This window comes from Triticum aestivum, chromosome 7D (assembly GCF_018294505.1).
Source record: "Triticum aestivum cultivar Chinese Spring chromosome 7D, IWGSC CS RefSeq v2.1, whole genome shotgun sequence".
NCBI lineage: Eukaryota > Viridiplantae > Streptophyta > Magnoliopsida > Poales > Poaceae > Triticum > Triticum aestivum.
This window is the reverse complement of record NC_057814.1, coordinates 502594973-502615600: the sequence shown is the minus strand read 5'-3', so window position 1 is coordinate 502615600 and position 20628 is coordinate 502594973. Positions and strand designations below refer to the sequence as shown.

The following is a 20628-nucleotide window of genomic DNA, read 5'->3' as shown; positions in this document are numbered from 1 at the left end:
GGGTTGTTGGGAGAAAAGTTATGGACCTTGCGAGTCAGACTATCAGGTCTGGTTGCGCGGGTATAGAGAGAGTTGTGCTCATGTCCTCTCCAGGAACTAGTTGATCGGGTTTGAGCGTTGTACATGAACATAAAAACTTGTCTAAACCATACTTCGGGTCGGGTACCACAGATACCCATATCCATGGGTAAAATTATCTTAATTCTGAATTCAAAGACAAGATACCCGTCACCCCTAGAACATGCCGGCCCGGTAGACCACGTCGACAACAAAAAATCAACCGGCGTGAAATTGCCTTGACCTTATTGAACCGCATATATAGGGTAAACACTCGGTTTGTATAGCTAGAACACATCTTTATTGTAGATGTGCGATATGAAATACATTAATTACTTCTTATGAATATAGTTTCTACAAAAGAAGACTCAAATCCAGAAAGTACAGTCTTTGAAATGCTTAAAACTATCGAACAAATACAATCAGAATATTGTCATCATGTACGAAAAGCGCTACAACGACATATGAAACCTGGCTACCTAGTCTTGATCTACAAACACCTTCAAGGGTTTTTCCACCTGTTTCATGACAGCTTCCCATCCTGCGTGTGTTGGGTGCATGTCGTCCCAATAGAAAATTTTGCTCGATTTGTCGCACACAGTGTACAGAAGCTCCGCGGATGACTCGTCCTGCTGTCCGCAGTAACCCTTCGAATTCAAACTCTCGCAGCACGGCGATAGTTTGCGCTTGAATTGTTTAGACAACTCTGAGCCTTTACCTATATTAATGCACATGAAATTTAAAATGTTCAGATAAAGTATTTCAAGTACACAATCAAACCCATCAAATTAGATTAAGATAATTATAAAATAATGAGACGCTTTTGAATGCATGTAGATACATACCTGCCGCATGATCCACAATATTTGTGAAGGCGGTGTACACGTCGATGATGTAGACATTCTTCTTTGATGTCATAACTTGTTTCAGATTATCATTGTGGATGGATGCACCCAAGTTTCCAAAAATATCACACGTGGTGTAGTTGTTGGTTCGGGTGTGTGATGGCGTGCAACCGATAGGGTGCAAGTTATTGACAAGAACCTTTGTCACCCCAAGCTTCAACAATTGATCCACATTAGCTGCAATCTCTTTTGTCACCTTTCCAATATAAGCATTAATCTACATCGCATGCGTGGAAATTATAAGTTAGTAAGATGCACAAACAAATTAATTGTTCAAATCAGTGTATGCATATATACATTGTGTGTTGATATGATACTCACATCATTGGGGCTACTTAGGCCAATGACACCGGTGCTTGCATAGTCATTACCGGAGAAGGCCACGAGCGCTACAGAGCGACTCAGTTGATTCTCCGTGATGGTCCCGTCCTTGACCATCTTCCGAAAAGTGTCGACCTGCTTGGCAAGGGCGGGGACCTCGTGTGATGTACTGCCCAACACGCCTGCACCACCGGTAGCAAAGGTCATGCCGGATGGGTCGCAGGTTTTCTCGGCCGTGCGGGCATGCGCCGGAGGGGCTTCCTCCAATCCCAGCATTGTTGCTGCAAGTTATCAATAAAACAACAAGTAGGGTTAATTGTAATGCACCACAGCATAACATGAGATTACTATATAACAGATTAGCTTTTTAGGGTAATACTATAACATAGACATAGTACTTACCGATGAAATCCGACTGGATTTTGTAGTTTGAGAAACGGCCGGACGGAGTATTCGGCCGCGGAAACCCATCGGCATCGACGTAGTTGGAGCCGTAGGGGTAGGCCCATTGCCTCGACATCTCGGTGACGTGGTCGGTCGGAGGGAGGTTCCCGTTGTCGGCGAAGTCATCCCCGAAGACGAAGAAGGTAGCGCTCGACCCCTTCTTCTGATGGCCGCCGGCTGGGGCTGGCCGGGCCTCCACGCCATTGGGATTCAGAACGAGCAGGAGGAGGAGGACGAGGCCGAGGGCAGCCGGAAGAAGCTTCATCGATCCCGGCGGCGCTTTTGCGTTGCCGAGGCGGATCGCTCTACTACTACTGCTGGCCAACTCTTTCGCCAACGAAAAACCAGGAACGAACGTAAAGCGCTTGTCTGCGATGCTGGTACACCATGGCCTGGCCCTCTCTTCAATTTATATATGCTCGTACACCAGGACCAGCAAAGCAAGTCGAAGTCGGGCTTGCGGCCACGACCGGAGTCGGACACGGATTGACGGATACGACTCATGGACGGTACGTCGTTCACTGGCCAAGCCCACCAGGCTCCAGCTGCTCCTGCTGCTCGTCTCGCGAGGCCTGCGCATCCTCTTCCCCTCCTCCGGCCACGACCTCATCCACCCCGCCGTCAACTCGTCGGCGGCGCTGCCGGTTGTCCTCGCTCCTCCCCCGGATCGATGCCATGGGGTTCTCTCCGGTTTTGCTGTTAACCTCCGCCCCAGTTGGAGCCGTCGGCGCGTTACCTTCTGCTCTGTCTCTGAGCCTGCCTTTGTAGCAGCAGCTCAACGTTGGCGGTTGTCACCTTCTCAGTAACAGTTGCATAGGGGACGGCTCTTCAAAACCGCAGCTCATACTATATGCTCTAAGCCTCTAACTATATACTCCCTCCGTTCCTAAATATAAGTCTTTTTAGAGATTCCACTACGGACTACATACGGAGCAAAATGAGTGAATCTACACTCTAAAGTATGTCTATATACATCCGTATGTAGTCCATAGTGAAATCTCTAAAAAGACTTATATTTTGGAACGGAGGGAGTAGAACATAAGTACTTAACCAGTCATACTTGAATAGAAAGATGCTCATGCATGCTCATAAGAAGCTGTGTTTCTCATGAGGACTTACTGGTACTAATAAGCATAATTTTCCTCTTACAAAGTAAATAGAACCAAGTGCCTACCAAAGTAAAAATTGGCACATCTGAATATATATCACAAGAACATAATTGTGGGGAACTGCCTTGAAATGGTGTCAAGTCAACAGACCAAATTCCTCTTACATTTCCTCATCTTTCCATATATTTGTTCGGGAAATGCTAGAATAAGTTCTGAGACTGAAACTGAACATGTAGTGCATGAGAGGCTGTGCTAGTCCTCATTGGTTCTGGGCTTCAACAGGACCTGATGCTGAGCTCCCTGATGAAGCGGACGAGCCGCTCCAACTCGGATGACGACGGCCCCGCCTGCGCGACATCCAGCCTCAACTGCTGCGCCATAGCTTGGGCCACCCCCCTGATCTTGTCGGACACCATGGCCTCCCTCACCGTCCTCTCAACGACGCCTCTCTCGCAGACGCCCTTCATGTCCAGCCCCGTCCTCCACACGGCGCCCACAAAGCGGCTGTTGATCTGCTGGTCAGAGAAGAAGGGCCAGCACACCATCGGCACGCCCTCCAAGGCGCACTCCAGTGTCGAGTTCCAGCCGGCGTGTGTCAGGAAGCAGCCCACCGCCCGGTGCCGCAGCACGTCCCGCTGAGGAGCCCACTCAAGAATGTGCGCCTTGCTGCCCTCCACTGCCCCGACGGCTTCTCGGAGGAGCGCAGAGCTGGTCGTCTGGACCATGTCCGGTCGGAGCGCCCAGAGGAAGGCGTATCCAGTAGCTACCAGGCCGGAGAGGAACTCGGTGAACTGCTCTTGCGTGATCACCGCGCGGCTCCCCAGGCTCACGTACACGACGGACCGGTCCTCGTGGCCGTCCAGCCACGCCATGCACCCGTCGTCCTCCTGCCACAGGCTTGCGCTTGCGGTGAGCCTTGACCTGGCGTGCAGTGGGCCTACAGCGAAGACGTCGCTTGTGTGCGACGCAATGTGAGCCAGCGCTGGCTGCTCCATGGACGCGGTGGTGTTGAGTATGAGTGCACATGCCTTGCTGGAACGAGCGGTGACCTCGGCAAGCTTGAGCATCCAGGGGTCTCTGTCGCCTTGTTCAGCGCAGTAGAGTCCACGAGGAAGATCTCGGCGCCGGAGGAAGCCCTCCATCCCCGGAACACCGCACACCAGGTCGTCCGTGGGGAAGGGGCTCTCGCCGAGCTCGACGAGCCTGGGCATAGACAGGAGTGCCAGGTAGCTGCACGCACTCTGCGTGGCGAAAGCGAGCGCCGGGATGCCGAGCTCCTCGGCGATGTCGATGGCAAACGGCATGGTGCCATCGGCGACAACGCATGTCACCGGGGCGTCGGCGGACAAGAGCAGGGCACGGTACGTGGCGCTGCTGGTCGTGCACATGGACTCCAAGAGCTCCAAGAAGCTGCGAGGGTGGTCGTCCGGGAGGCCGTCAGGGATAGAAAGCAAGCGTAGGCGAGGTGGCAGAGGCACCTGGGCAAGGCGGCGGAGGTTGTGCTCGGTGTGGAGGAAGGTGACTTGGACGCCGGCGTCGACAAGGGCGGTGGCGAAATGGAGCATGGGGTTGATGTGTCCCTGCCTTGGCCATGGGAACACGAGAACGTGCACCGCGGCATCCATCACTCCGGCGAACGGCAGATCGCCCAACTCGCAGATTTGATGGCAGCTCAGGCCGGCGTTGCTCAGAGTTCCATAGGCCTGATGAAGGAGGAAGAAACCATTGGCAATAAGAACACTCCAAATTAGAAGTGACCTCCAGTAGCATCTTTCCAGTTAGCTGTATTTGCCTTGGTACCACACAGACACACACGGTTGGTCCTACCTGGTACGATTTGAGGTACCGTGTGGTAGACACACTATTTGGACTATTTCCACCGACCGACCCGTGGGTGTACTGTACTGTGACTCTGTACATGTGATCGAAATTATTTTATCATCTTCTCCTTTATCATCGTTCTCAACAGATCCAGGTGACATCTAATTTATGTGTACCCACTCTTTGGCGTTCCAAACACGTTTTGCAGTTAGCTAAGTGGCCTTGGTGACAACCTCTGTCCTTATCCAGGTGGGATGGCAGCTTTGTGTTGGTCGCTAAGGCTATAGCTAAAACTGACCAGATTCAAATGCACTCCAGCGACATAAATTGGGAGCACTAACCTTTAATATTATTAAGCCAGTAACAAAATAAATGGTAAAGAAGCAAGAGCATGCATGTGAAGTTAAGTTATGGTTGTTCTTAGAGCTTCTAATTGCTTGCTAAGCTTCTGTAGTTCCAGGTGGAATAGATAAAAATGGACAATATGAGATTTCCTGGACTACTCCATGTTTATAACTGTAGCTAATATTGTTTGCAATCATCCCAAGGTTCTTTGGAGATGAAACCAAATCATAATCAATATGCAACGTATGAACATCAGTACCCGAACTAACCTGATAATCCCTGAGAGCAACTAAAACAAATGACGGACCCTCATGGCGGCGACCTCCTGCTGCCTTCTTTGACAGCAGCATACTTCTAGACGCACTTAGATGGGCATGTACAGCATGACCTTGAAACAGCAGACTTCCAGCCTCTTGGAATCGGAGTGCCGTGAACATGACCCTGAAGGAAAATTCAGCAAGTCAAAAAGTTTAAAACCCTCACTGAAAATTCAGTGCAGTTTAATCATGGGGCCCTACAAGATGTAAATGATACAGAAAGCCCAGGGGCACACCAGGCACAAAGGAAACTTAGAGAGCAGCCTGATTGAAGAAACCATTGAGAAAGAATATAGTTAGTGAATCCGCACATCGCTGAGGATGGCCGAAGAGAAGTTTCGGGTCATCACACTAACACATACAGGGCACCCAAAGCTTGGCCAGACTTGCAAGGTTTGAAGCAATGGCACCAAAGTTTTCTAACTCACCAATTCCTGAAGGAACATCTCGAGCAAGTAACTGTTAATAGCAGTAGAGATTCTTCATAAATAGAAGAGGCTAGCTAATGAACTTAGTATAAGGAGATTCAGAATAGAGATGCATCAGGTTCAAGCAATGTTTCCCTCAAAATACAAATATACTTTCTGGATTTGTAGAAGCTCTTTCGAAATTTTGGACAGAGTTTATAAATCTTCAAATACTCTTTGCACATGTGTGCTTCTTGAATAACGGTCAATTAATCTTAAAAAAATACTTTGCAAAAGAAAATATTTCAGAGAATCATGGGAGCAGCTAAAATTTGCAAACAATAAAAGGGAAAATTATTCTCAAACTGAAAACCTCAGGGTCATCTTATAGTCATCTAATCAGCACACCAAAATCAACTGACTGAAGGGAGATTTGTCCTAGATATAGATCTTTAACATGTTGAGTACACAACCCAATTCGTCTACCATTTAAACTCCCATGAATTGATGATGAGAAACCTGTCCTCCATCCTGGAAACCGCTGTTTCTCCTTCACATGAATGATGTACAAACTTGGTGACGAAGATTGGCAGCCCATGACAAAGCAGTTGAATTTCCGAGCAGGGACTCTAACTCTTGAGAGGGTGAGCACACATAAGCCACTACTAGAAATGCCATACGTCAGAGCTTCATCAGTGGAAACTGAGGAAGAACTAGGTTCTAGCTGTGCTATCATTGCCTCAAAGTCCTCGACCATTGGAATGCCATAATCATCAAGTTCAAACCGCTTTTCTGTCAATTTTTCGTACATTCGGTACTTTGCAGATAGTGTCCGAATGCAGGACTTCCTGACACATTCAACTAACATAAGTTGAAGCTCTTTAAAATTGTCAACCTCAGAGAACCATCTTACCCAACGATGAATTATTCCTGCAAACCAACTTATGATTAGCTCATCATCTTGCAAAACAAGGGCTGAAACATGTTTAGGGAAACCTTCAAGATTAGTTACACCATAGCGATTGAGGCACTTCTTGATATAACTAAGAGGCGCATAAATCTTAATGGCAGCATCATCAGGGCAGGTATACATTGATTCCTTATTCTTCAAGCTGGACAACAGTGCTTCTGTAGCAGCAGTTTCTGATGAGATATAATCATTAGCTTGCTTCTGAAAGTTGTTAAAAGCATCTCTGAGTTCCTGCGGAAGTGCTGGTTCAGCAATGTATTTTGACAGGAGCACCTCCTCATTAGCTTCATTTTTGGCATCGATGTCCTGCATCCATACCTTAAGTAAAGTCTTGAACCAATGATCTGTCTTCATGCCCTCTTTCCTAAATTGTGCAATGTGATCCAGCAACGGAGTACTAAGACCAAGTGACTTGATCTCAGACTCCTTTACCCTCCTCAAACCATATGCCAACCACTTCTTTCCTAACCTAAGATTCATAGCATCCCATATCTCTTGCTTCTGACAAGCAAATAAACGGACCTTCTCCTTCAGCTTATGAACAGTTTTCAGTGCAGCACTTTCTTTTGTTGCTGCCTTAACTACAGTGCCAGCAAACTGCAACCCCCGAGAGTCCTTTTTTACTGGCACAAGACACAATCCATCATCAACTTTCAGGTAAAGCGATTTGCTTAAGTAATCAACAACTTCAGACTTTACAGTTTCTGCTATGTCTCTGGACCCCACAACTGCAACAAAAATCTCATCCATGTATCTGCAAGCATATAATCTCACGTTTGGCTGGCCCTCTGTTTGATCTTCATTATTTACATCCCCGTCCTTCATTTGACTTCTAAACCAGTGACGCAACTTGGAGCCCTGGTTCTCTGTAACATTTTTTGCCCCTGAATAAAGGCCTTCATGTTTCATGCAAATCCTAAATACTTCGTGGTCAAAACTGTCAAGATATATATTCATCAGGATTGGTGCAAGTACTCCTTCTTGAGGAACTCCATGGCCCTTGGGAAACCCTCCAAATACCAAATTGATCACCTCGGCATCAAACATATCTTGCATGAATGCCACTAACTGGTCATCAACAATCTTTTCCTGTATTTGTGAAATAAGCTTTAAGACTACATTACTATCTACCTCCTTGTACATGGGGACAGTAAAGCACCAATCTGGAACCCCAATTTCAGTGGATATGAACCTCAAAGCTGAGTGATATCCTCGCCCACTCCGACAACCATGCGATATCTTGGAGAACTGAGGTCTGAAAACAACCTCAAGCACCACCCTAACTGCTTCCTGGATAACTTTCAAGTTGAGCCGTGGAAGAACAATGCGCTCTCCTCCTTGCCTCTTTGCAGCAACAGAGAAAGAATTCGATGTGATATCAAACTCGCCGCTCCTGAGCTGCTCCGCCAATGCGATGAAGCAAACATCGTCCCTTGGAGACGCCAGATCGACATTAGAATTCAGCCGGACAATGTCGTAAGCATCCTCCAACGTATCAGCACTAGCCACCACCTTACCCATGAGATCGTAAAACTTGCCGTTCAAATACTGCGCCTTGACCCTCTTTTTAATCCGGAGCTCGGCCAGCCTCTTGCGCTCCATCCGTGACAGGGGCTTCCGCTGCCTCTGAGCAGCAATGGTTGACTCCTCAGCGAGAGAGGCCAGGCTCTTCGCCAGAGACACCGGTGGTTCCTGCGATCCGATGGTGCTCTCCGCTGCATCCTCAATCCCGTCAAGCAAGAAATGTGCCTTGTGACGCCGGAAGCACGCAGTGTAACGTCCTAGTAGTTCAAAAAATACAGAACGCAACATTAGCGGCACAATGTTTTATGTCAGGCGGATGTCGTGATGACGGATAGGTCACGCACCTTGCAGGGCTGGACGGTGCCTGGAGATTTCCCGGAGGAAGCGGCCGCGGCCAGATGCCAGGAAGGACATGGAGTCAGCCGCCCTGGTCTAGCGGGGCATTCGGTCGAGCAGGTGGTGTGCACAGGAGGACCAGCGAACGGCGGAGGCTATGCGATAGGCGAAGTCCCCCGCCGGTGCTAGATGGGGTTCGATCACCGGCTCCCGCCGCCGGACGCCTGGTTCCCCTCTAGCACCGGCGGTAGATACCTGCGCAGCACCACCCAGTCAGGTGGCTGGCGGGCAGAGAGCGGCGAGGTGGCGACTGGTCCAGACAGTCAGACGACAGCGCGTCCAGCGTCCGATGGGCAGGGGCTATGGGAAGGCCGCGTAGCGGCAAGGGCCAGCGGCGCAAGGCGGCGGTCCGTGCGGCGCGGGCGGCGGAGCAGCCGAGCAAGCACCGCGAAAAGGGTCCCCGAGCGCCGTCAGTTACCAAACTATCTTAAGTTTTGAACTAGTGTCGAACCGCTCCTTTCACCGCCTGATTTGATCCCAATTTTTTATATAAGAAAAAAAACCTTACATATTCAGAGAAGCATTACAACAGATCAGTCCACCTATCAATCTTGCGTATTCATGAAAAAAGGCAACAGATCAGTCCACAATCAGAAATACAAACTCGACAGACAGCAGAAAATGCTCTTCCTCGATTTCTCTGGTTAAGCTTCATGCACTAGCCAACGCAACCAAAAGTCCAAACTTATGAAAAGGGCTAGTGCAATCCACATATACTATAACATCCCTAACCGAACATAGGGTCATGGTCGAACTTTCAGGGAGAGGAAAAAAATTCACCACACTACACATTTTGTCATGGACTCGCTTACGACGTCGGTCTCACTGCTCCCCCGGCGTAGAGGAGGAAATGGATTGAGATTCTCACCTGAATTTAGGCTGACTGATATGTGGACCAAAATCAGCTAAACCAAAGTCAAGGAAAAAAACACAACACCAGTCAATATTTTACAAGCCCAATACAAAGATATACAAACATAGGTTACAAAAATATCCAAACGTAGGTAACACAGCAACGGTATCTCGCATTTGACATGTCAAAAAAGGGTAACACAACAACGGTGTTTTCGCACAAAAAAATAAATAGTGTCTTGCACAGATACTGCAGCACAACAAGGGGAGACAAACAAAAACAAAAAATCTTTGATATGTTCCATTATTTGTACACTCATCGATACAAATTTGACAACGAGTAGCGCATTAATTTCTTCCTTTTTGACGTCCAAGTACAACAACTTCCGTTGCACTTTTGCTAGGTTATAGTATCTCTTTGTGAATCGATATAATGGTAGGGGACAGGCATCATACGTCAAAATCAGGTGTACAAGCTACCAATCGAACAACTGAGTAATCGAGCATGAGTTCTTCAACACTTTCGTAAATCTGACTGGAATTTCAACTATCTTTTTGTGTATTGATGATGGGTCCTGAGGCTTTCTCCAGGTCCCTCCTGTTCATGTAAAACAAGGACTGTTTCGGCGAGAACGCTGATTTTATGCTGATTGGTGAAAATCCCGCGTATTCCTTGTCGGCCTTAGCCAGACCGACCTCGAGAATGTACTTCACGAGTTCATGTTGCTGGACAAACGGTTGTGCCGCGAATTCCTCCACCGGCATCCACTGCATTTGAGAAGCGGAGCATCAACAGAGTGTTTACACAGTACTAGTTGAGAAGATACTGAAGTAAACCAATAGAAGATGTCTCCTTTTCTGAGCACGGTATTAAACAACATGATGCTGAAAATGCAGATCTGAATTACCTGAGCATCCTCGATTTCAGACTCTTGTTTAGTAATGTCGAAGGAAAGTGGCCTTAGGATGCACACAAAAAATAGATCCGATTTTTCAAAATAAGCTTTGTGGCTCTGCCTGCCAATTCGTAGGTAGAGATACCCACATGAGAGAGACAACAGTTAGTTCACACTTCAAGCTAAACATATGGTTCTTGCCAAAAAAATATGTAGAGTCACTGAAATAGATCAAAAGAAAAGAAGGTTTCACTATTTAATTTCCATTTAGTGTTTGCTTTGATACTACATGTTCCATTTTCAATTTTACCTAGATTATTCTTGCTAGCACAAGGTTATGGAGTTTAGTGTCAGCAGATCTCAGTAACCTCCTTATCATCTCAAGCACATATTTTGCATGCTGTACCAGAAGGCAGCTTAGGTGTCACATAAATGTCTATTACCTGCCATGTTGGTATCAGATTGACTTTTACAAAATTCATGATTGTACTATGGATCTTTAAGAAATGGGGGAACAAAAAAAGGACAATTAGTTCCAGTTGTTACCTGAAGGCAAGTACCTCAACGAATTCTGCATCAACCTAATACATCATCCAGGAAGAAAAGGAAGAGTATGAGTAGCTATAGCAGTATTCTGTCAAGATTAGTTCACATATATGCTAATACATACCCCAGTCTCTTCTTTTACTTCTCTTACAACTCCAATGTTTATATCTTCCCCCTACATGCATCAATATCTTTAAGATTATGATGAGAGAAGGTGGTAAAGAAAGATCTGTGCATAACATCTCTACATGTCCTGAGCAGAAAATTTTACTGGTTCAACAACTCCAGTTGGGAATTTCCATATACCAAGCCCCTTAAGTACACCGCTTTTTTCCTGTACAACCAATACCTGCACACACAAAAAAAGTCCTTGTGATGACGCAAGATACATAACTTACCTCTAAAGTCGATTTTAAAAGGCTAGAAAGGTAGCAACACGCACATGATTATCTGAATCCTTTAAATAGTGCTTTCATATTTATTTGGTACCTCTCTTTTGTCATTCATTACAAAAGCTCCAACGCCCACACGGTGAGTAGCATTCACAGGCAATGTATGAGGCGTGTTCGGGAGCCAGTACGCAAGCATTAGGTAAGTTTCCTCTGCATGATGGTACCAGAATCCTTCCTAAATAAAAATGAAGCAAAAAGGAATTCAGAGCAAGTTAAGCAGCTTTTTGTATACAAATCTGGCTTGCTATTTTATATAGTAAGATAAGGATACCCTCTTATTATTTCTTTGAAAAGGGAAAAAGAAAAGACTGTATTTGGACACAGTTATAAATTAACACCTACTGATATCAAAACCTAGAACAATTGTTATCTCCAACTAAGAAGTACATGATTCTACTAAGTATTCCAATGCAAGAATAAGTATAGTAACAAGTGAAATCAAGAATACAAAGTCATGAAACTAGTTTCGCTACCAAAGAAACATGAAATATGCGAGTTTAGTTACCTCTACTGCTGATTGAATAAGGTTGGCAAGGCTGATTGGCAATTTTATCCAGACACCTCTTATTCCCTACAATGAGAACACAAGAATGAAGTATAATCAATGGAAAGATCAGGCACAAATATTTAGTTAACAACTGGGTGCAGCTATGCATTCTAAGTCCTAACACCATCTCCTTGTCGTAGCCATGATTAATTAATTTTGATATTAGTATCCACGTACACTAATCTTTGCCTATCGATGGCATGTCTTGGGTACCATTGCTGATCTGTTAATCATAATACAAATTGAACGAGTCAATGTTTCTAAGAAAAAAGATTCTTCCCTTGTTGAAATAATCTGATCTTAGCCTTCATAGGGAGTGCATTATGCAGCTAAAAATACTTAACATTAGTGATAACTTATAAAGACCTTTGCACATCAAATAGCTTGAAGGATAATATTGATGTCAAATATTTATCTATGAATTTACCGTTTTTATACTGCCAGCGCATATACGCATGCATTTTATAGGATGATGGAGTTGTTAACAAATCATCTTACTAAAAAATCCTATGTGCTTGAGGTATACACATGGCTGACAAAACTACCTGCTCCCTCCATTTCGACAATAAAGATTTCAAGGAAGCTGAAAAAAGTTGAGGATCCATCGGGGTGGTCATCTCAATAATGACACCTCCATGTTTGTCATTCACGAATGGTAGCAGCTCCACATCTCTTCCATTCGTGGTCATTGCCGATTCGGCGTCCACCTTTGTCGAATATATGGAAGCCGACATGGTTCTGCTCCCCACTCCACTTCTCTGCCTTTCACCTGCACCTGCTAGATTCGAACAAGCAAATGTATGGATTGTCATTACGGAGATTACACATTTATAGCATTAAACGTAAGAAGAACTGCACTAGATATGTGGTGTGAAGAATGACTGTTACAAATTTCAGCTCTGTGCTCCAGAACTGTAGAATGGCCACTTAACTAACAAAAGGGGAAGTGGTATAGCAGGAGTCGTGGTGCCACTCATGATTAAGTGAGAAAGTATCCGGTGGAAACCACAGTATTATAGTGAAAACACCGTGGAAATTATGTCTAAAAGTCTTTATAAAACTGTGTCCATCACCATCCCCTTTCTTTCCCTGTCACGGCCATCTCGTTTACTGCTTTCATACATGGTCATTTCCTTGGCCTACGTTCACGATCCGGTCTCCCAGCATCTGGGAGTGGGACGCTCCACGTCTGTCCACCCCTACCACACGCCTATTTCCTTGGCTGCAGTTTTTACCGGATCGCCAGGAACATCCCACGCGAGAGGCGCGCGCCGCTAGAATGAGAAAATCCAAGAGAGCACGCCGGCATGATCCTAGATCGATCCACGCGGGCGCATCTATTAACAGCTAAGCGTGCGACGACCGGCCGGGGCGAGCTAGCACGTTCTGGGGTCGGTGGTGGATCGAGCGAGCGGGGCAGAGTAGCGGAGAACGCACCTCCGGGTCCGAGGAAGAGCGCGCCGCGGCGGTGGCGAGGAGGCGCAGAGCAGACGGGGAGTTTGGGCGGCGAGGCGGAGTGGGCTAGGCCGCGGCGGCGGAGGAGGAGGCGGAGCAGAGGCGCCCGGGTGGTGAGGGGGATGGAGAGCGAGGGGGCGGCCATCTGACGCAGCGCACCCCTGCTCTCCTTTTATTACTGCGGGGACCCGGGCGCCACCGATGCTCGCTGCTCGCTGCTCGCCTAGCTAGTTGTGCAGGGCCGAGGTGGGGTGGCGTCACTGGCGTGGCACCGGCACACGGTGCGGCCTTGTCGCGTGGGCGCGTGTAGTGCGGGACGGGGCGGGGCAGGTACTGATCCCGCTGCTTTTCCCTTGCGTCGGCTTGTTCGTGGGAACGTCCCGTGCAGGCGGCGGCGGGCTTAATGGGGCGGAATGGATCGCAGCGATGGGGGTTTGGCCGGATTCGCTCTGAGAGCGAGAGGTGTCGCGCTCCGGCAGGCGTGGGCGTGGATTTGAAGTGGCCGCGGCGGCGTTTCCAGGTGAGGTGGATTCCACTTTTCGAGTGAAAATGCGCCTAAACCCATTCAACTGTTTACAACTCTGCAATTTCCTCCGTTGGATCATCAAATTTGTCTACATATACGGGGTACGCACTCTCCTGGGGCGTGTTTGGTTGCTCGCGTACAATTTACCTGCATTGCATATTTGATCCGCTACAGACTCACTAAGCACATCTGCATGTTGTTTGGTTGCCCACATTGCATCAGCAGCCATTTTAGGACCGGCTATTTGGTTGCTCGCATATGTGCTTCACGGATGAGCAAATGCAAACCACAATTGTTTGGCTGCGTGCACGTATGTGCTCTGCTCATCCGTTTCAATTGTGGTGGCTTTATCACCACATTAACAACACAACAGTAGGCAGACCATAAGAACGTCACTACCTAATTAACAACACAAGACAGATAAACAAGGGGTAAACGGCAGATAAATAGTGCATACTAGTAGCAGGGGATAAATTTTAAGATAGCAGGGGCATGGCTTCACACCAGGGTGCTGATACCTAGGCAAAATATGGACAATTTTACAGCAGAAGTTCAGACCATCACCACTAAAAGTTCATACTAAATAATTCATACTAACAGGTGATCTAGAGGACGAGACTGATGTTGCTAATGCAGTTGTGCCTGGTGCAGCGAACCTTGCACATGATGGAGCTGTTCTTGTTGTAGATCAGGCCGAAGATTCGCAGGACAAGGAGGTCGCCGGGGATGATCATGTGGCGGCGGCAGAAGTACTGCCGGCCCCTACCAAGGACCATCCGACCCTCGAAGTTCTGGACCTGAACACAGAACTCGCACCACTTGTTCGTCGGCAGTCTAACAACGCGAGGAGGCTTAAGCATCAACCACTGCTTCATCACCTCCTTTAACTTAGGAGGGATGATGAGCATGGCGATATCCTCCGTTTCCTTGATCTGAACGTAGAAGCGTAGAGGCTCCCGTGCCCCTTCTTCGTGGCCGGTTCTCGGAATTTTGTTCTAATTGTTTCATAACATAGACATTGAAGTGATCTTGCTTCATGATATAGTTATCAAATTCATACAAGCATTGACTAGGATGTTTATTATAAGGGATGTCACCTTCATCAAACTTCAAAAAGAATTTACCTCCACCACATGTGGTAGTGTGTCAACACCATGTATTTCTTCAATAGGTTTTGCATATCTTCAGGACTGATAAATAAAATACCCCTATTCTTCGGAGTGGGTTTCGGCGATGGTTCAGGAAGTGTCCAATCATCATAGTTCTTCAATATATTATTCAATAATTCCTCAGCCTGTTCAACAGTTCGTTCCCTGAAAACATAACCAGCACAACTATCTAGGAAATCCCTAGAAGCATCGGTTAGTCCATTATAGAACATATCAAGTATTTCATTTTTCTTGAGAGGATGATTAGGCAAAGCATTAAGTAATTCGAGAAGTCTCCCCAAGCTTGTGGGAGACTCTCTTCTTCAATTTGCACAAAGTTAAATATTTCCTTTAAGGCAGCTTGTTTCTTATGAGCAGGAAAATATTTTTTGAGAAGTAATAAATCATATCCTGGGGACTACGCACACAACCAGGAGCAAAAGTATTGTACCAAATCTTAGCATCACCCTTTAATGAGATTGGAAATAACTTAAGAATATAGTAGTAGCGAATTTTCTCATCATGAGCAAATAGGGTGGTATATCATTTAATGTAGTAAGATGTGCCACAACAGTTTCAGTTTCATAGCCATGGAAAGGACCAGATTCATCCAAAGTAATTAACTCTGGCTCGACAGAGAATTCATAATCCTCATCAGTAACAAAGATAGGTGAAGTAGTAAACTTAGGATCACATTTCATTCTAGCATTCAAATTTTTTTCTTTCAACTTGTATAATAATCTCTTAAGATCATCTCTATCATCACAAGTAAGAAAGTCTCTAGCTACCTCTCCATCCATAAGATAACCCTCAGGTATATCAGGCAATTCATATCTAGGAGAGCTAGGTCTAATAGGTGTTTCATAATTCTCAGTTTCAAAGACTTCATCAGTTTCAGCATTCTCAATATCTTTAGCTCTAGCAAGTTGTTCATCAAGAAATTCACCTAGTGGCACATTCTTATCAAGCAGAGTACTAACATCATTCATAGCAGAAGTAGCACCATCAATAACTTGCGACATATCAGGATTAATAGCATGTGGTGGCGTTGCAAGCTTACTCAAAACAGAAGGTGAATCAAGTGCAGAGCTAGATAACAGTTCCTTAGCTCCCTTCGTCTTAGAGGGAACGATCTTGGTTTTATCATCCTTAAGATTCTTCATGGTAATAAATAGATATAAATCCCAAGCGACTCAACAAATATAGCTATGCTCCCCGGCAACGGTGCCAGAAAAGGTCTTGATAACCCACGAGTATAGGGGATCACAACAGTTTTTTAGGGTAGAGTATTCAACCCAAATTTATTGATTCGACACAAGGGGAGCCAAAGAATATTTGTAAGTATTAGCAGTTGAGTTGTCAATTCAACCACACCTGGAGATAAAATATCTGCAGCAAAGAACTTGCATGTAACAGTCATAACCTAGGGCGACACATAGCTCCAGTTCATAAATATAATGTAGGCATGTATTCCGTAAATAGTCATATGTGCTTATGGAAAAGAACTTGCATGACATCTTTTGTCCTACCCTCCCATGGCAGCGGGGTCCATAAGGAAACTAAGGGATATTAAGGCCTCCTTTTAATAGAAAACCAGAACAAAGCATTAACACATAATGAATACATGAACTCCTCAAACTACGGTCATCGCCGGAAAGTATCCCAATTATTGTCACCTTGAGGTTTACGGATCATAACACGTAATAGGTACATATAACTTGCAAGATGATCACGACATAGATATAATGGTGAAAACATAAACGGTTCAGATCTAAAATCATGGCACTCGGGCCCTAGTGACAAGCATTAAGCATAGCAAAGTCATAGCAACATCAATCTCAGAACATAGTCGATACTAGGGATCAAGCCCTCACAAAACTAACTTCATTAATTACATGACGAATCTCATCCAACCCACCACCGTCCAGCAAGCCTACGAAGGAATTACTCACTCATGGCGGTCAGCATCATGAAATTGGTGATGGAGGATGCTTGATGATGACGATGACCGAAGATCCCCCTCTCTGGAGCCCCGAACGGCTCCAGATCTGGCCTCCTGATGAAGAACAGGAGGTGGTGGCAGCTCCGTATCGTAAAATGTGATGAAACTTCCTCTCTTATTTTTTCCTCCAAACATAGGATTTTATAGAGTTGGAATTAGGGTCAGCGGAGCCTAGTGGGCTCCACTACCCACCAGGGCGTGCTAGAGGAGGCGGCGTGCCCTGGTGCCTAGTGGGCAGCTGGGCCCCCTCTAGTGGGTCTTGGTTCCAGAAATTCTTATATATTCCAAAACAATTCTCCAAAAAGTTACGTCCAATTTTGAGAACTTCTATTTCTGCACAAAAACAACACCATGGTAGTTCTGCTAAAAACCGCATCAGTCCGTGCGAGTTTCATTCAAATCGTGCAAATTAGAGTTCAAAACAAGAGCAAAAGCATTTGGAAAAGTAGATACGATGGATACGTATCATTCATAATCTCATCATGTGCATAGACATGGTATCAATAAATTCATGTACGTGCTGCAACATCATCCTCGTTGGAAAAAGGTGTTTGAAGAAATTGTTTGTCATCTCTTTCAGATCTTCCTTCTCCTCAGTCCAAACACCGTTATCATCCTTCAATTTGTTGATTATATTTTACTTCCGTCTCCAAGTTGCTCTACGATGAAACCATTTAGTGTTTTTCTCCCTTACGCGGCCAAGTGGCACGCGATCTTTGACTCCATATAATCTCTTCATGATGACATTTGGTCTAAGTCTCGGGCCACCTTCCAAACCTTTTTATCTCTAAAAGCACAAGGCTTTTGGCTCCACAACACTTCAAGTTTCTTTCTCAGAGCAACTACCTTTTTGCTACATATTCGAATTACTTTGACCATGCCTTGAGTAATTTCTGGAGTTTTGAGAGAAGCTTCAATGAAATATCCGACAGTGACGATTCTCTGTGGCCAACACCCCACAAACTATTGATTGTGTTCTGAAGCGTGTCAGGCCTCTCCCACATCAATTCATACCTAAAGCTTTTGTTCATTGGTCCCCATTCCTTCCCATCGCCAAAGCATAACACCAATGGGGAGGTGGTCCGACCCGGTAGAGCAGACATGTTTGACCGAAGCTTCACGAAAAATAGCACTCTGACATGGAGACGCGACATCCATGTCAATTATGGCTTTCACATTTTTCTGCCCATCATTGTTTGTTACCATAGGTCTAGGAAGGCCTTGTAGTCGAGGTCACGGAGATTACAATCGGTGCGTACTTCATGCAAATTCGCCATGTTTATCTCCGATCTTTTTGCCGTTGATATATGTTCATGTTGGCACATGGTCTCATTACAATCACCGATCATCAACCATGGTTCATTTGTGTTGGGCTTGATTCTTCTCAAAAGGTTCCACATGTGATGTATCTATTAAGCTTTGGGTTCATCATAAACAAAAGTACCCTGCCACTGGGACCATGGGGATTTAGACCAATTAATACATCTATATACCTTGAGCCAAAAGCAAGCCTTTTTTTATTTCCATGGACTCATCATAGAAGAGAGCAATATGAACACCTTTTCCCTTATCGACATGAGAGATACAGTGGTTAAGGCCAATCCTCCACCTAATTTTATTCATGTACTCTTAATTTTGCCGGTTTCGGAAATAAAGACTAAAGAGGGACAACAAGTGTGCACCAAGCACACTAACTCTTGAACTGTTCGGGGATGTCCAAGCCCCCAAAAGTTCTAACTCATGATCGTCATTCCTCCTAGTGGGCGCTATCCTTTGCGCCCACCAATTCGTCGGCAGCCTCGAGGCCGGTCGCTTCCGAATCACCTACTTTCCATTCAATAGCTTTATTGCTTCTGCATTCAAATGTTGTACCATTGAGCTATGGACCCTATGATGCTAATCGTAATACTTAATCACTAACCATAGTTAAGATCCACTTGCTAATTTTGGATCACCAAAGTAAATAATAATTCTATAATGCACATGGCCGCTAATGACAATTAGGTCAACCTCCTAACTGTCAGTCAACCAAATTAAAATTATAGTGCATGTAAATGTATTAATCAACAAGAGGTTGTAAAATTTGCCTGAAAACCAAGAGAATGTATAAACATGTAGCCATGGATGTAGGAACAACTATGTATTTTCAGTCAGCGACGAGTACGTGACGTGAACATGACAATATGTATGAACAACTTTTGAGCACCCCCAAAAAGAAACATTATGTTTAATTTGTTGTTAAGTTGAATTTTAGTACATGTAGGGGGCAGGCGGCTTGCATTGTCGGGTTTGGAAGAGGAGGCTGGTGTTGAGGGTTGAAAGACCATGACGACAGAGATTGGGGGATAGAATGGTCCATCCTAATCCAGTTCCTCGAGATTTAGGAATTGACATCAACATTTATTCCACCTTCAAGCTTCAACATTTATTAACAAATTAACTACACTATTTTTACTTATTGTCTATATGGTTCTGAGATTATCATAAAACAAAAAACCAATCAAATAGTTCATTATATATACATGCATGAAGGCACAAGAGGCAACACAATTCACTTACAAAAAACTATAAGTGCCAAATCTACGAAAGATATAGCTAACACAAATGTGGCATCAATCTTTATATATATGGCATAATATATAATGCATTCATGGAATATGAAACTATACAAGACATAAGTTTGGACGTAATTTAGATACACATGTGAACTATACTTAATTAAAGTGCACATGTGCAATTATTTGATCTTTGTGTGCATAGGAGGATATGTGGCATAGGACACTCTTTCTATGCAGTGGGGTAAGATGGCTCCATCGCAAGGCCACACATGCCTCTCTTGTCGGGAATGTCCTTCTCCATTCTTAAATATACGTTCTCACCCCATGTTGTTCCCCATGAATTCTTCAACAACCAATACATTGTTCCGTCGCTAGTCTTGCCATAACCAATAGCAGCAATACCATGGTCCAAGTCGGTGCCACATGAGCCAGTCATCACTCCACCTTTGTAAAATTGGAACGTCATATCTCCTCCATCCACAACTACTGAGACAGGTTGGCTTGCGACGGCTTGCATGAGGGATCCCTCGTAGTTGGCTGGAACATCCTCATGGCTTTTGATGGTCGCGACGCCATTGGTTCCACTCTTGTACTTGTCATCTGCCACCGTATATGGGTAGTTAGACTCAGTGGTTGATACTTCTCCAACGTATCTACTTTTTCTCACGCTTTTCCTCTTGTTTTGGACTCTAATTTTCATGATTTGGATGAAACTAACCCCGGACTGACGCTGTTTTCAGCAGGATTACCATGGTGTTGTTTTTGTGCAGAAATGAAAGTTCTCGGAATGGAATGAAACTTTGCGAGGATTTTTTATACCAATAATAAGAATTTCTGGAGCCAAGACCCACTAGAGAGGGGCGCCTAGGTGGGCACAACCCACCAGGGTGCGCCCCCTCTCTTGGCGCGCCCAAGTGTGTTATACCCACCTGGTGGCCTCGCTGACGACCCCCCTGATACTATGAAATCACATATTCCCAGAAAAAAATCAGGGAAAAAGAATTATTGCGATCCACGAGACGGAGCCGCC

At 45.4% G+C, this 20628-nt stretch overlaps 3 protein-coding genes across 4 annotated transcripts; all 3 read right to left on the bottom strand.

Annotated features, from left to right (window-relative positions):
* Positions 1 to 376: 376 nt before the first annotated feature.
* On the bottom strand, positions 377 to 2717 carry LOC123164843 (GDSL esterase/lipase At3g09930). The gene is made up of 4 exons (XM_044582436.1): positions 1686 to 2717; positions 1284 to 1564; positions 903 to 1179; positions 377 to 775 (listed from the first exon to the last, which is right to left on the bottom strand). The coding sequence occupies exons 1-4, from the start codon at positions 1990 to 1992 to the stop codon at positions 537 to 539; spliced, it is 1104 nt and encodes a 367-aa protein (XP_044438371.1). The 5' UTR covers positions 1993 to 2717; the 3' UTR covers positions 377 to 536.
* Positions 2718 to 2906: 189 nt separating this feature from the next.
* LOC123171201 (nuclear intron maturase 4, mitochondrial) lies at positions 2907 to 9074 on the bottom strand. The gene is made up of 6 exons (XM_044588810.1): positions 8565 to 9074; positions 6135 to 8477; positions 5682 to 5753; positions 5556 to 5583; positions 5272 to 5443; positions 2907 to 4539 (listed from the first exon to the last, which is right to left on the bottom strand). The coding sequence occupies exons 1-6, from the start codon at positions 8632 to 8634 to the stop codon at positions 3112 to 3114; spliced, it is 4113 nt and encodes a 1370-aa protein (XP_044444745.1). The 5' UTR covers positions 8635 to 9074; the 3' UTR covers positions 2907 to 3111.
* Positions 9075 to 9741: 667 nt separating this feature from the next.
* Positions 9742 to 13750, bottom strand: LOC123166060 (nudix hydrolase 2). 2 transcript variants are annotated; one of them, XM_044583820.1, is made up of 9 exons: positions 13347 to 13750; positions 12455 to 12687; positions 11868 to 11933; positions 11400 to 11537; positions 11182 to 11259; positions 11035 to 11085; positions 10911 to 10945; positions 10377 to 10485; positions 9742 to 10236 (listed from the first exon to the last, which is right to left on the bottom strand). In XM_044583820.1, the coding sequence occupies exons 1-9, from the start codon at positions 13507 to 13509 to the stop codon at positions 10012 to 10014; spliced, it is 1098 nt and encodes a 365-aa protein (XP_044439755.1). In that variant the 5' UTR covers positions 13510 to 13750; the 3' UTR covers positions 9742 to 10011. The 2 variants fall into 2 exon arrangements, with proteins under 2 accessions (XP_044439755.1, XP_044439756.1); XM_044583821.1 differs by having other exon boundaries at positions 12455 to 12684; positions 13347 to 13748.
* Positions 13751 to 20628: the final 6878 nt, after the last annotated feature.

Excerpts from the sequence above, each read along its gene's own strand:
- LOC123164843 (XM_044582436.1), bottom strand. The coding sequence starts at position 1,992 with ATGAAGCTTCTTCCGGCTGCCCTCGGCCTCGTCCTCCTCCTCCTGCTC. Across the intron at positions 1,180-1,283 it reads GCCTAAGTAGCCCCAATGAT|ATTAATGCTTATATTGGAAA; the intron begins GTGAGTATCATA and ends CATGCGATGTAG. Across the intron at positions 776-902 it reads TATTGTGGATCATGCGGCAG|GTAAAGGCTCAGAGTTGTCT; the intron begins GTATGTATCTAC and ends GCATTAATATAG.
- LOC123171201 (XM_044588810.1), bottom strand. The coding sequence starts at position 8,634 with ATGTCCTTCCTGGCATCTGGCCGCGGCCGCTTCCTCCGGGAAATCTCC. Across the intron at positions 5,754-6,134 it reads CCTTCAGTCAGTTGATTTTG|GAATTGGTGAGTTAGAAAAC; the intron begins GTGTGCTGATTA and ends ATGTTCCTTCAG. Across the intron at positions 5,444-5,555 it reads CTAAGTTTCCTTTGTGCCTG|GGTCATGTTCACGGCACTCC; the intron begins GTGTGCCCCTGG and ends ATTTTCCTTCAG.
- LOC123166060 (XM_044583820.1), bottom strand. The coding sequence starts at position 13,509 with ATGGCCGCCCCCTCGCTCTCCATCCCCCTCACCACCCGGGCGCCTCTG. Across the intron at positions 11,260-11,399 it reads TAATGAATGACAAAAGAGAG|GTATTGGTTGTACAGGAAAA; the intron begins GTACCAAATAAA and ends TTGTGTGTGCAG. Across the intron at positions 11,086-11,181 it reads CAACTGGAGTTGTTGAACCA|GGGGAAGATATAAACATTGG; the intron begins GTAAAATTTTCT and ends TGATGCATGTAG.